Below are 14,690 nucleotides of genomic sequence, written 5' to 3' on the forward strand. Positions count from 1 at the left end.
CCAACCGTTGACACAGATACCGACCGCTGACACAGATACCGACCGCAGACACAGATACCGACCGCTGACAAAGATACCGACCACTGACAAAGATACAGACCGCTGACACAGGTACTTACCGCTGACACAGATATCGGCAATTAAAAAAAAACATATTCAAAACCAGGCGAAAATATGGTCATGGTGGAATTGAATGTGTCTCTTACCAAAGTCAGAATCTTAAAGAATTATTCGGTGGACCAGAGAATATTTTATGCATCATTTTCAGCTGTGTGTAATCAGCCTTTTTTGAATATATGTGAAACAAACTTGCTTAATCACGGTTGTCAGTTTGTTTTAAAAGGAAAAAATCATCATCAAAAGACCATAAAATAGCCTAATCATTTTATGAATACTTTGACCTTGGCTTATGTACACTAACCGAAAATAAATGTTTATCTTTAGAGGTTGTTCTGAAATATTTTATCATAATCTTGTCATTATCATATGTTTCACTATTACGTTATGCATAAACAGTGTATTCAAATATCATCTGTTTAAATACGAAAAATAATGTGGTAAACTAAAAAATCGGAATTAAAGTAACTGTGATATTTGATCAAGTGATAAAATCTCAAAACGTTTAAAATGAAGTTTGATGAAATACTGGTATTACTAGGGGAGTTTGGCCCCTATCAAAAGAGGATTTATTTCCTGGTTGGTCTTCCAGCCATTAATGCAGGGATTTTCATGATGATAAACGTGTTTCTGCTAGGAAACCCAGACCACAGGTATTTTTTTTATTTATATCGATTTTAGCAGAATGTTGGCAACCTCGCTGACTGTTCCCAAGTCTGAGACGCTCAGAAACAAGGGAATTGTAGGCTACAGTCAAATTTTGTTCCCGAAATGAACGAAAATCATAGTAGTGAAGAATATGTAATATTGTAGGAAAAAACTCTCGCGTTAACGAGATGACGTTAATGCGGTGACGTCGTTACTATGATACACTAACGTCAAACGTCAAACAACATTGTTAGTTATTAGCCACTTTTATTACATCGCTCGCAAATATTGGCAAAACATGGCAAAACAAATCGACACAACAGCTAGAAACAGTGTTTGGAGACGACTTTCTAAGAATATCAGCAAAAGTAAGATCGGTGCATTTGCACGTTGTATAAATGAAGCGCTTGGAAATCTGAGTCTCTGCAAAACCGCAGGAAGAAGACGTCAGAAGATGGACAGTACTGATTACATTTTAGAAGATGAAGAGGTATCTCCACGTGGAGCAATAGGATTCGTATATCCAGAAGATAGATATCGTAGCAATAGCGAACTGCTAGAACAGTTAGAAGTGCTGGAAAAAAGATTTAACAAACAGTCAGAGATAATTGCTGCAGCGAAAGGTAACTAAGTAACAAAGTGATCTGATAAATATTATTTTTACTTATTATAGAAACACTAAAATAAATGTAGTTAACTATAAAAACAGAATGAATGAATGAGTAATCTATCTATCTTCCTTTACTGTCTAACCCTTTACAGGGACGTAGACATTTTCGTGTGCGTCAAGTCACAAAGATTGGTAGTAGAAAATAAAAGAAAATTGGGCCAAATAAAAAGGGAAAGGTGAAAATGTTGCAAATAGCGGCATTGAACTGCTTAAGGGCTAGAAGGAAGGGGACGTCAATTGGAAGATTATTCCATAGGACTATAGTCCTTGGGAAAAGGAGTATTTGTAGTAGTCAGTGGCTGCAGAGAGAATCCTGTAAGACAGCGCATGATATTGGCGTGATTGCCTTGTTAAGGGGATGAGATAATCTTCCATGGGGATTGCTACCAGCTGATTTTAGATTTTATACATAAGAATATATACAAAAAAAGATAATTAAATAAAAAAAATGACACATAGCCGTGCAACTTTATAGAAATAAAATAAAATTGAAAAGCATATTCTAAGGAAAATACCTCTACTTTTGTTTCCGATACATTACGAAGAAAAATGTCAATTTTAGGTACGCACGTGCATCTGAAGAAAGCAAAGCCATATCACGGATATATTTCACCAGATCTTGGAATGGAACCTAATGTTACCATACGTCCATCTCAGAACAACGAGGACAGATTTGCCATCATACAAAAGCTGGTTAAACAACTCCAACACAGAGGACAGAACATAGAAGGTTAACAATTTCTCATTACCATTTAGTTTATATTTTTTCAGGACTAGAAAACCTGGTCAAATGTAGTCCAAACTACTGAATTTATGAGCAAAGTTCAATAAGTCGATTTCCAAAAAAAAAAAAAAAAAAAAAAAAAAAAAAAAAAAAAATATATATATATATATATAGAGAGAGAGAGAGAGAGATAGATAGATAGATAGATATCAAAGTATTTACATTTGGTATAACTCAAAAGTTTCGCATCTAATAAATAAAAAAATGAAAGAATCAACGATTTATACTTGGCGATAGCAGGGAAGGGTCTTCTTATTTATCATTTTATTTTAAACGGGCCCCACAGCTTTTCACCGTTTGTTTTTTTGAAAAAAGTCTTGGTTTCAATTTCGGGAAAACCCTACATCGAAAAATTTTTTCATGATATTTTTTATTTAAGAGATTTTAAAGATTTGATTTTTGTTGGGATTTTTTTAAAATGTATTTTGGAGATTCCCTTTTTATTTGTTTTGCAAAAATTTTATTTTAAGGTTTAGGGGGACTCTCCAACCCCCTTTTTTTACTTTTTTTGGAGGTATAACGGGTTTCCCCAAAACCCAAAAAAGTTTCATTTTTTTGATAACAATTAAAGTATTTAAAAATTTACCGTTTACACTTATTTTTGAAAAAAAACCATATATTTTTTTTTAAGAATGTTTTAAATAGACAAATCAAATTCTTTGGGAAAAAACCTTAATTGGTTTTCACTCAGTCAAAAGGGGTTGTTTGTACATGTTACACAACAAATTGTGGGGGCCCGTGATAAAAAAAAAAAAAAGCGACAGACTTATAAAAGGCAAAACCATTTTTGTAATCTATTAATAGTTACGCATGACTCAAAATTCACATACATTTTTTATGCATTTTTTCTTACAGAAGGAAGACAATGACGTGCCCTTCGTTGACTCCAAAAAGAAACCGATCAGTGAAATTTTCAAATATTTACTTCATGCGCATCTCTTTGAAAACTATTAAATATATTCAGTGTCCATCTTTCACTTGGATATCTTTATAATGTGGGCAATGGTGTTGATTATTGATCAACAAGCAATTCGTTAAAGGTCCAATACTAAGGAAAGTGAACATTTTAATTTCTTTTAAAAAGCACAGAAACTATTTCATTTTATTGGAAAATGAAAGTTGGTATGTAGAAATTCGAAATAAATCGCAGTATATGTACAATTATTTTTCTATGAAGTATGAAGAAAGTTAAAAAGACCTGGGGGGTCATTCTGTCGATTCATTGAAATTTCAACATAATACACATACATTTCTTTGAGTTCCAAAGACCTTCTGTAAATTTTGACCTGCCAATCTTCATTATTTAGTGTCTTGCAGAAGTCTATGCACTGGATATGAAAAAAATTGCCAACTCACTTTCCCTTAGTAATGGACCTTTAAGTGTTTTATTACATGAAATTAGACATTTTATTTTCATTTTTTATTACCTACGAGGGTTGATCAATAAATTCGTGGACACCGTCGACATCTCTAAATTAAGATTGATCAACCCTCGTGTAAGGCCAGTAAACATTGTTGAATATAGCACAAACTATGAACCGGCGGTCATGTACTAATGTATAATGCATGCTACTAATGCATATAGATTTGTTAATACATAAACTATATATGGTAAATGTTCATATTTCTAAAGACGAAATTTAGATGTAGACCTTAAAAGATTGAGGGGAAATTTGGAATGCGGCTGTTTAATAGGGGCGTTATTTATAAGTAATGAAACGTATGCATTTAATCCGTAACACAACTACACATAATTAAAGAAGGCAATTTTAACATATTAGTATTCAGCGTTTTTATTGTTGGCGTAAGTATAGTAATATACTAACTACTTTTTTGTTTCAGGAACCGAAGAAAGGAATGGTCGTGTTCTTTGCCGCCACAGTCGTTTTGATTAAAAAGAAACATGTCATTGAGAAAAAATATATTTATTTAAAATGTATAAAGATAGTTGCGATTTTTACTTCAATCCCTTTCGTACATGACATATTATTTTCTTAAGGTCGCAAATGTTGCCATCTTTCCATATAGATGGCATTGCATGGGCTTGAGACTTTTTCTATCTAGTCAGTGCCTTGGCTTACACTCTCCTGTCTTGGCATTGCTTTTACAAGCAACCTCCAGCCGATGTTAAGGGGTGGGTTGGAGTGAAGGGTGATGTACATCCTATTACGTCACATAAACAGACTCTATCAATTCGAATCTGCTATTATTTTACTTGGTTGTGCCACTGCCGCCAGACCAGAAAGAAAATATCACTGTACATGTAATACCCTAACCTTCTGTATACCATAAAAACCATGGTCCTGAACGGGAATATGTACTAACTCGCACTGCTTATTTATCACAAAAAACGCACAGTTCAGTAAATGGGTACTATGCATATTGAATTTAGAAGTGGTAATTTATCTTTCATCATGCACCAGTCACATTGTCTCAATATTTCATATCGCAGAGACGTTCCGCATATTTTATTGCTTTCGTCAAAGTTACAGAAAAAAACTCCTGGTCATGGTCCTATGGGTCAAGCTGTAGATTTTGCCAAAATTCTTTCGAATGACTTTGTATACAAGCGTGCGAATGTGGCAGGCTCGGACGGCAAATGTTAACACTTAACAGTTGTATGAAGATGGCTCGATGCCCTGAGTAAACTTGAATAAGTTTGAGTTAGCTGTGTTTTATCTTTTTTACATTCTTTGAAATGAAATGTGCATATCTCCAGATAGTACTGTAAAGTTTTCGAAATGCATGAATTTCGTTTAATATAATAACTGTAGATAAAAAGCAAACACAAAATTGTTTCAGTGAGTTCTAGGTTGCATTAAAAGGTTATAAAGACTACGTATGGAAATATACAGTCGAACTATCTTATGTGTTACCAACGCAGTAAATAAAGGGAAATTTTGAAGTCGCACTGTCCCATTTAAGTTTAACGATTTTCCAGCTTTAATGGAAGGGGAAGACACTAGCTTACAAACCGGACATTCTGTCAGGCACGGACGATCACTGAAGTAGAACCTTGATGTGATAATATTTTATTGTTAATGTTACAAAACATGTCATTACAATAAAATGATATAATAACATTTACAAACTGGTTACACACCAACATCAGCGAACGGCCCGCTTTCCAAACTTTAGTAGCACCTTTTGCAGTCCTCTGCCAGTCGAATAAGTTCTTTTTATCAAAACACCCTGTAAAAATGAGAATTTTGAACCATTCAGAGGGGAGTGACATGTGACTCGAAGCCGACTTTAATCACATGGCAACGGATTCCTAAATAGAAGGAATGTTGCCTTATCTTATTAACAATCACACCTTAAGTTATTTAGTGCCGTGTGGCAGCTGTAAAATGTCTCCCCGTTGTTGGACTCGGTGTTGTTATATTTTTCTGGTCATTTAGGAACATGGAGAACATTCCGTTTCATTATAATAGAATTTCACTGAAGCCGATGCTATAGGGTATTTGCACATTTCATTGCCTCTAATTAACAGAGTCTGCTATTATGCTGATCGGTTGCGTTCTTTGCTTCCAAAATATCTTTTCACAGATTTTGTTACTTTATTTCTTAAAATATCAATTAAAATATCAACGTAAGTAATTTTGCAATTTAAGAAATGTTTCCATCTGCTTGAAAGATAATTATGCGATTGTACATCTTAAGGCATTGTCCCATTGCTGGGGCGGCATTGTAGTAATTCCAGCCCTTTGAAATGAATCCTGTATTTTACAGATGCGCAATTCCCGGATGTGACAATGACACGTACGCCGTACAGAGCAATCTACACGCAATACTTATCAATAGAACCATCCCGCCACCGGACGACGATAATTTTAAATACGACGAATGTCATTTATTTCCACCAAACGCTAGTTACTATGACAACTACAGTCGACCAACCAACGCATCTAAATACAAGTGTGATAAGTGGGTGTATGATGAATCAGTCTTCCATGAAAATGTTGTGACTGAGGTAGAGCTTCTTTCCTTTCAGTTCTGTCTTACAAATAGATCTATATGCATTTGTTAGTACATGTACATGTAATTTCCGATTTCATAGCTCTAAAACTGGAACCTTTGGGCAATCGGAATACTGTGCACAGAAACAGTCAATCAGATGCTCGCTTTTGGAGTCTTCTTTTTAACATTAGATCCTGTACAGAAATATTTAAATTGAACTATTTCAATATACAAGCTTTCGCTGTTTTGTAGCAAAATCACTGTAATTATCTTAGTTCTTTAACGTCTATTTCCAACTATTTACAACTTTTCCCTACAATTCTACACAATTACCCTGGCAGAATTCCCAGCACAGTGTCTGTATTTTTCAGATGTCCGTGGTCTGTGACAAAGAAATTTTACAGTCCATAGCAAAAATGACTTTCTTCATCGGTGTGCTGTTTGGAGATTTAACCTTTGGGGTGGTTGCTGACAGGTATTATGTCGGCTAAAAAGAAAAAAATCTTATCTAACATATAGTCGTTGAATGGTCAGCAACTTTTTTGATAGCTCACATCTCTTTGATGAATGATTAAAAAAGTAAATTAAAGCAAAAAGTTGACTATTTCTTTGATTAAAGTGGAACTCACCGCAAGAAGTATTAAAATGATACACAAGCGGAATAGTGGATGAACAATTAAAATTCGTATACTTGCTGTGGAATCGATGTCTCTTATATTAACTCGATGAAATACCCAGTTTCTACTGAGTAATCATGGATCTACGTTGTGAAATGTTCCCCTTTTAACAAAGTCGATGGAAGCACACCTACTCAGCTCTAACATACATATACCCACGTCAGTCTGCTTTTACTTACTTTGTCATTCTATTTCATTTGTGTTTTAATTGTTCTGAGTCGCCCGTATTTTGCTGGCGAATCTGTAGGATCCTGGTTTGGTTTGAGTGAATACTTCATTGCTGTTGGGCAGATACATTCGCCGTATAACTACTTCCACATTTTTCCAAAACATAGTGCGTGTTTCTGTACATTTTTACCTTTCTGAAACTTACCGTTTCTTACAAAATAGGGGAAAAAAACAACGAATGTATCCTTTAACTCTATATTTGAACCAAATAGCTCAATTATGATTAAAAACGAATGATGGCAATACATCTTGTGGTTAATTCATGAAAGGCCTTGAAACGTACGTTATTTTTGCAGTAGATATACTTAGAAGAAGTTTCCAACTTCAATGCAATAAACTGCAGAATGTTTTTAATTGACAGGTACGGCAGAAAGAAATCGTTCTATTTATCAATACTCCTTCTTCTTGTCTCAACAATTGTATTATACTGGGTACAGAACTTCGTGGAATATTCAGTTGTGAGGTTCTTCATTGGAGCAGGATGTGCAGGGATTTTCCTCGTTGGCTTCGTCATAGGTAGTACGATCGTATCTCAGTTCTTGTTCTTGTTTAACACTTACCCTGCTAAATTTCTTTAATAAACTTGTCTATTTGGACAGTACCATTAAGTGTTAAAAGGGGTGCTTACCAGGAAAGATACTGACTTAGCCGCCAGCAGGCTAAGTTTAACAGACTGATTAGAACACACATTTAGTCTGCCCGGTTAGCTCATTTTGTAGGGTAAAAGACTATAAATCGACCGGTATACATTGCGTAACTGAAATATTTTTGAGGGAGTTAGCAAATAAATAAATAAATAATAAGTTAATAGGCATTATCATTTCTTTATCATCGTATTATTCATAATAATAAAGCCAAGGAAGCTCACGAAAACATTTCTGCATCATCGTATTACTGGCGAGTCGCTATGAAAGAAAACTTCAATGCGTGTGTGTATGTGTGTATACGTGCGTATTTGAAAATGTGCGCCTTGTGTTTGTATCTGCAAAAGACTGTATAAGTAATCAGTTTATTTGGAGGATTGTGCAAGCAACAGTTGACGTTGCAATTTTAGAAGTTTGCCTGGTTCTTGAGCGTTTCAAATGTAAAAGACCCATACACTGGACTCTTATCTGATATTAGCAATTTTAGGTGGAGTACTCTCAACCTCTGATTTCGTTTTCAGACAGTTTTAGCAATGGACTATTGCGTCCGCGCTTAGTCGTTACTTATTTATATTTTAGCAATGGAAATGGTTGGTCCATCGAAACGGCTTTGGGCGGGAACCTTTTGGCAAGTGTGGTTTGAGATAGGCCTTATTATCTTGTCAGGAGTGGCGTACCTCGTACGGGACTGGAGAAAACTTCAAATTATTATGGCCATTCCAACAGTGATTTATCTCCCTTACTATTGGTAAGAGGCATAGAGCAAAAATTGACTATCAGCATAAATACAAAACAGATAGATATCCACTTTTTGCTCTGCATCCTTGGTATTATACTAGCTTGAGATTTATTTAGTTGAGACAATGTATATATCAGCTGGTTAAAACTGCAATCATAAATGGTATTGTTGAAACTGATTATTCGTACGGCTTTCGGTGGAATCTTATTTTATAATATACATGAAAAACTTCAAAGTAGTACATTTTAAGTTTAACTTGAGAGAACAAAGGAAATGACGAAGTTGACCTTTAAGCATCCGCATAAAGTGGATATATGATAAATACATTAAAAAGTAAATGTAATGCTACAATTTACGCTGTTCAGGTTAATACCAGAATCATCCCGTTGGCTTTTATCCCAAGGGAGACCGGCGGAAGCTGAGGCAGTTTTGCGTAAAGCCGCCAGAGTGAACAAGGTTACACTACCAGACGATTTTCTTGACCAATGTGAGCCCGACAATGACACGGGAAAAGTTTGGCACTTATTCCGGTCAAGGAAATTAGCTATAAGAACTTCAGTTATATTTTATAACTGGTGAGCATTAAATTTTGTTTGTAGTAGATTTTAATTTTAGAACTTTCATATATATTTCATATAATAGATATATTCCCTATTAGTTTATTTATATCCCATATGTGCACAAGGTAACAAAGCCTAAAATAAATGATTACATTTATCTATTCACATTGATAAACACATTGAATTATAGCGGACATTCACAAAAGATAATACTAAATAGTAAAACTTGTCACAGTACAAGATCTGCCTAGTAAAAGAGCGGTCGACTTTTTTTATGGAAACCATTACTGTGAATTGGAAAAACAATCACATATTTTCCATGTATTTTTAGGCTTGCGATAGCAACAGTATATTACGGACTTTCTCTAAATACGGGTAACCTCGGTGGAGACTTTTATCTCAACTTTCTACTGCAAGGAGTGTCTGAATTTCCAGCCTATGTGATTTGTTTACTCTTATTTGACAGACTTGGTAGAAAAAAACTTCTAATAGGCTTTTTCTTTTTGGGTGGATTATCGTGTATAGCGACGCTTTTTACCAGAATATACGGAGGTGAAAGTACGTACGTTTTGTGTAAAACTTTTATTTAAAACAACTAGGATTAATGCTAACCTCATACAGAGTTGATCGTGTGCATTTTCAGTTTTTCTTTTAAACTACATATTGCATATTATGTATTAAAGACATCCCTTGTTAGTCATACAATTAACATCTTGTTTTGTTTGTTTGTTTTGTTGGTTTTAACATATTTTTAACAGTACATCTTTATTCATGGTGGTCAGATTACCTAACCCGTGCTCCTGGGTTCCTAAATTCCTTATCTCTGCATGCAACGGGGGTTGAGGACTAATGATCTTATACGTGTTTAACAGATTTGATTTATGTGGGGAAGTTGCATTTGGTCGCGGAGCCGGGTCGGAAATTGTTCGGAACTCCTGAATTAATACAATGCTAACAGTAACAGTAACCGTAAAATGACATTAAACACCTCATTGCACGTACAGACATATACTATAAGGCATGATCACACTAAACAGCTGGCCTTCTTTATTGTATGAAAAATTGACAAATTTCCAATGACTGCAGCGCACGTCAGGATATCCATTTCAAATGTCTGTGACTTACGTTTTCGTGAGGAATATTGTCAATGCTGAATAAAAAAGGAGAAAAGTGGGAAGCATGTTTGATGCAAGAAAAATATTTTCAGTCAAACACACAAGCTGCAAAATCAGCTAAAATGAGACGGTCACCCTACATTGTAATGTTGGTGTATGACAAAGTCATAGAACTGTCAGGTGATCTCAGCAAACAATTGCAAAGATAATAAGGAAAATAGCTCTATAGGGCAAACAAAGAGAACATACAGTATATCTAGCGAGAACTGGCAGTGCAATATATTAGGCCAAGACGATGCATTTTTGATTTGACATTTGATTTTGCTTTACAGAGTTGGAAGCTGCCACGATCACACTTGCAATGGTCGGGAAAATGTGCGTGTCTGGTACCTTCACTGTTATATACGTATTCTCCGCGGAACTGTATCCTACTGTAGTCAGAAACTCGGGAGTGGGAACCAGCTCGTGCTTTTCCAGGTTTGGTGTGATATCTGCCCCGTACATAGCAGGACTTGTGAGTGTTTAGATTATATGGAATGTGCTTATTTTTATATGGGCAAACCTTCATCTTTGTATGTTATCCGAAATTAAAGAAGTACTTACTTTTGTCAGTAAAGTATAAATAAAAACAAAGAAAAATATCAAACAGGGAATGCCACGCACCAAAAGCACAGCCTCCTCAAAACGAACCAATTACCATGACCCTAGATCTTACGAAGTTTATAAACCACATCCCCATAAAAAACGGGTTTAGAAATACCTTCTCGCAGAAGTGTCTTTAAATTACTATTGAATTTTAAAACTAAATCAGAATTACGATAATAAAATTTAGTAAAATACTTACGCAATTTGTAATAACGATAGCCTTGCTGAAGAAGTTTACTTGTAATACATTGATTACGTTCATTGAAATGCTTGACATGACTACACGCTCTGGCAAACCGAATTTATTGAGAAATATATACCCCATAAGATGTAGCCTGAGGTACATCCCCATCCAAATGGGGAAAATTTACAATACTAAAATCAAAATCATCCCTCTTGTCATAAATTGTGACTAAATTACGAAAAATCATTGTGTTAGTTCACATGTGACCTTATACTGGCCTTGTGGCATGTAGACTTTAAGGATCTTACATGCCTGTCTGTGTAAGACGGGGTTTTCCCTACCCGAGGGACAGTGTGGAATGGAAAACCGAGCGTTAGCGGGGTTTTTTATCCATGCAGTCCCGAGGGTAGGGAAAACAGCTGCCTTACACAGGCCGACATGTTAGATCATTTTTCTTGCCTACCATGTTCAAAATAGATCGTGGAGACAAATAGGTTTGGGTATTTCCTGACATAATTTATAAAGTTAAATACGTCACAATGGTACCAGTACTATATGACGTCACCTTATTGCACGCTATTTTAGACAAGGTTTACCCTAGGAAAAGACAGGAATATCTATCCCCGGCGCTTGCTCGGATAAATGTATATTTTCTTTTATCCTGTCACTTGCAGTATTTTCGATCCGATATCAGGGTGCCGTATATCTTTGTTGATATACCGTCAGTTGACACGTGACCAGTGATATACGGTCAGTTGATCATGTGACCTTATGATCGATATTGTTGTCATAAGAAATTTTGCATTGAAACCATCACCATTGTGTTGGAAATGTCCGAGCTAAGAAAATGAGCGGTCAAATAATGAGTTTTTATTCAAAAACGAAGAAGTTATTGCGATTTTTAATTGTAACCATATTACTGTGTCGGTGATTACGTCATTATATAAGTGACGTCATTACTAATATGACGTCATTAATTCGATTCTAACACGTTACCAAGGAATTTAAAGTACATCCTTGACGGCATTCATAAAATATTTGCCCGTTTTCAATTGGTTTCTCTTCCAGTGCGCCGCTATGACGTAATAATTGTGACGTCAGAACAGTGAATTGTTGTATAATTTATACACGATGGGCGGTTATACGTCTGGCGTAATAATTTCGAACGACGTGTAACCGCCGGAGTGTATGGATAGATCTAATGTTAAACACCGTTTTGCTTTAAATTATTTCGATTCTAATATGTATTTTATTGTAAAATTTGGATCAAATATGACAGAACTGTTTTTTCGCGCATGCACGGCGCCAGCTGTTAGGTCGTTAGGCTCCTTTGTTTATTTATACACGCCAGGACCGGAAATGGTAGGCCTAATACGTCTTGCGGAAGAGTTCAGTTTAGGCGCAAAAGATGGTGAATTATTCTGCAAAGCAAATAACCAACTGTGTAAAATACTAGTAATCAGTTGTTCAATGTGACATTTCGTTTTAAACATGCTATTAAGTAAAATATTTGATCAAATTTGAAAGCGCTATTCCTAGATGTATACATGGCGCTATATATCACGTCGACGTGACGTCAACATTATATCGTTGTGATGATTAAAGCATTGTTAGTCATATTAGAATTACACGTTAAGACAGGGAAATACGAGTTACCGTAATGCTAGGTCATTACAGGCTTGTCAAATACTGGGCTCGAATAACCATAATGTAATGATGTAATAAGTACATGTTTTATTTTGGTATTTTTCATGGGCATGCTGTTTCATTCGGATCATGTATATGTAATATATTTGCAGAATACCGTAGTGAATGGTGATTTAGGGCGTGCTCTACCATTGGTTATATTTGGGTCATTTAGCGTTTCAGCGGGCCTCCTATCTTTACATCTTCCCGAGACAGCACACGCCCGACTGCCAGAAACCATAGACGATGCGGAAAACTTTCCTATGTATAGGTACTGAACAATTACTTTGGACTCACTGTAAACCGGAACCCCTGGAAAGCTGAAGAATAAATATATTGTCTAGGTTCAGAATATGTTTTTCCCTTCAATTGAAAATACCTCTGTAAACCGGAATCTCGTATTAACTGACCTTTTCCTTTGACTGCGAGGCTGTTCGACTTACACAGGTTCCGCTGTATTTTGTTGTCGATGCTATTGCCATTCTCTGTGACTACATCTACTATGTCCCTTGTGCAAACTGATCTCAATGCCTTGCATTTTGTCCAGAATGAAAACATAAAAGTTAAAATACTTTTCTTTTGTAATAAATGTCCTGATGTTGTATATATTTGTATACAGACATTGTAGAAATAGTTGATGATGTCGTTTTAAACCGTTCATGGAATTTTCTTTTTTTTTCACAGACACAGTCTTAGTTTAACCTGTTAAGGTGGAATGCGCCTAATTTGAAGTTATTGGGTTCCGTTTCGACATTTTGTTTAATATAAAATTCAGCATATTCCTCATATAATGCGTATTTTACTTTTTTGATATTTCTGTAACTTTTTTTCTCTGCATACCTCACAAAACGACCATTGACGTCCATTTTTGATGAACCGCGATTTAATTTGCTTCTTACTCATCATAATTTCATTTAAAAATTGTCTTTTAAATAGTGTATATTTTGTGGAGACATTATAACGTAAATAAGACGTTGAGTTTTGAATAAACAATTTGCTTTTATCTTGTCTCACGTAAAATCCAAGCGATAGAATTTGAGAAAAAAACAAACATGATGATGAAAACTTTATTTTCTGTCGATAAAAGGAATAAAATTATGGGATCACTGTATTCATTTTCGCGTAAAATTACATTATGCTACCACTACCCATAAATCACAACATAGCTTAACTTCCTTTTTTTCTGATACATCTCTTTTTCAAATCGTAGTATTTTACACTCTCATTCATCAGAGGCTAACCACAGACGTGAAACGAATCATGGTACGTGAGAATGAGGGTTTTCTTTTTAAAAGAGGTCTTTATAACTGTAAACCGGGCGACTTAAGTGCGAAATGGTTTCAATGAAGAATGTTTTACATACGCCACTGCGACAACTTTGCGATCATGTTATTTTTGAAAATCGCTTTAACACCCTTGTTATCCGGATAATACGAAATGATGTGATAATTCCAAAATGCTACAAACTGGAGGAAATGTCAAACTTGGTATGGACATTGTTTTTGCCAATACTTTCGTATTACTCATTCTGATCGTTTAAAGTATTATAACTGATTTAACATGGTTTAGAAGCTGTACCATTTGCACTAAAGAATTTGAATATGGGACATATTGTTCAGTATGGAGAACCCCAAACAATGTGAACATTTTGCTTTTGAGAATGAGTTTGGCGATTCAAAGCGTTGTCAACCTCATTTAATGGCCTTTAGGTAATGAATATTATTTTGTATTATTCAGTTATTATATAAACAATGATATGAACGTGTTCAAAAGTTTTTATTTTAGATCAAATAACTCACATTGACAAATATATAAGCTTATGTAGTAGTTGATGGATACTGACCCAAGTGTTCATAGAAATTTCGAAGATAAAGCCCGAAATTCTATGAGGATAACAGCCAATAATGTAGTTTGAAATTTTGCATATGCTGTTCTAAAGGTACTGATTGTTGTATATTGAAGAAGTATACTCATTAATGTGGTAACTAATGGCTGTAGCATGCCCAAGGTAATGTTTTATGCACATGGTCAGT

The 14,690-nt window shown here is 35.2% G+C and overlaps 2 protein-coding genes across 2 annotated transcripts; both read left to right on the forward strand.

Annotated features, from left to right (window-relative positions):
* Positions 1-515: 515 nt before the first annotated feature.
* Positions 516-12,950, forward strand: LOC123552439 (organic cation transporter protein-like). Its single transcript, XM_053542460.1, has 9 exons — positions 516-770; positions 5,952-6,192; positions 6,551-6,654; positions 7,446-7,600; positions 8,308-8,476; positions 8,833-9,042; positions 9,359-9,585; positions 10,475-10,656; positions 12,771-12,950. The coding sequence occupies exons 1-9, from the start codon at positions 628-630 to the stop codon at positions 12,933-12,935; spliced, it is 1,596 nt and encodes a 531-aa protein (XP_053398435.1). The 5' UTR covers positions 516-627; the 3' UTR covers positions 12,936-12,950.
* LOC123552440 (uncharacterized) lies at positions 967-2,185 on the forward strand. Its single transcript, XM_053542461.1, has 2 exons — positions 967-1,388; positions 1,998-2,185. Exons 1-2 carry the CDS (start codon positions 1,064-1,066, stop codon positions 2,168-2,170), a joined length of 498 nt encoding a protein of 165 aa, XP_053398436.1. The 5' UTR covers positions 967-1,063; the 3' UTR covers positions 2,171-2,185.
* Positions 12,951-14,690: the final 1,740 nt, after the last annotated feature.

This window comes from Mercenaria mercenaria, chromosome 4 (genome assembly GCF_021730395.1).
Source record: "Mercenaria mercenaria strain notata chromosome 4, MADL_Memer_1, whole genome shotgun sequence".
NCBI lineage: Eukaryota > Metazoa > Mollusca > Bivalvia > Venerida > Veneridae > Mercenaria > Mercenaria mercenaria.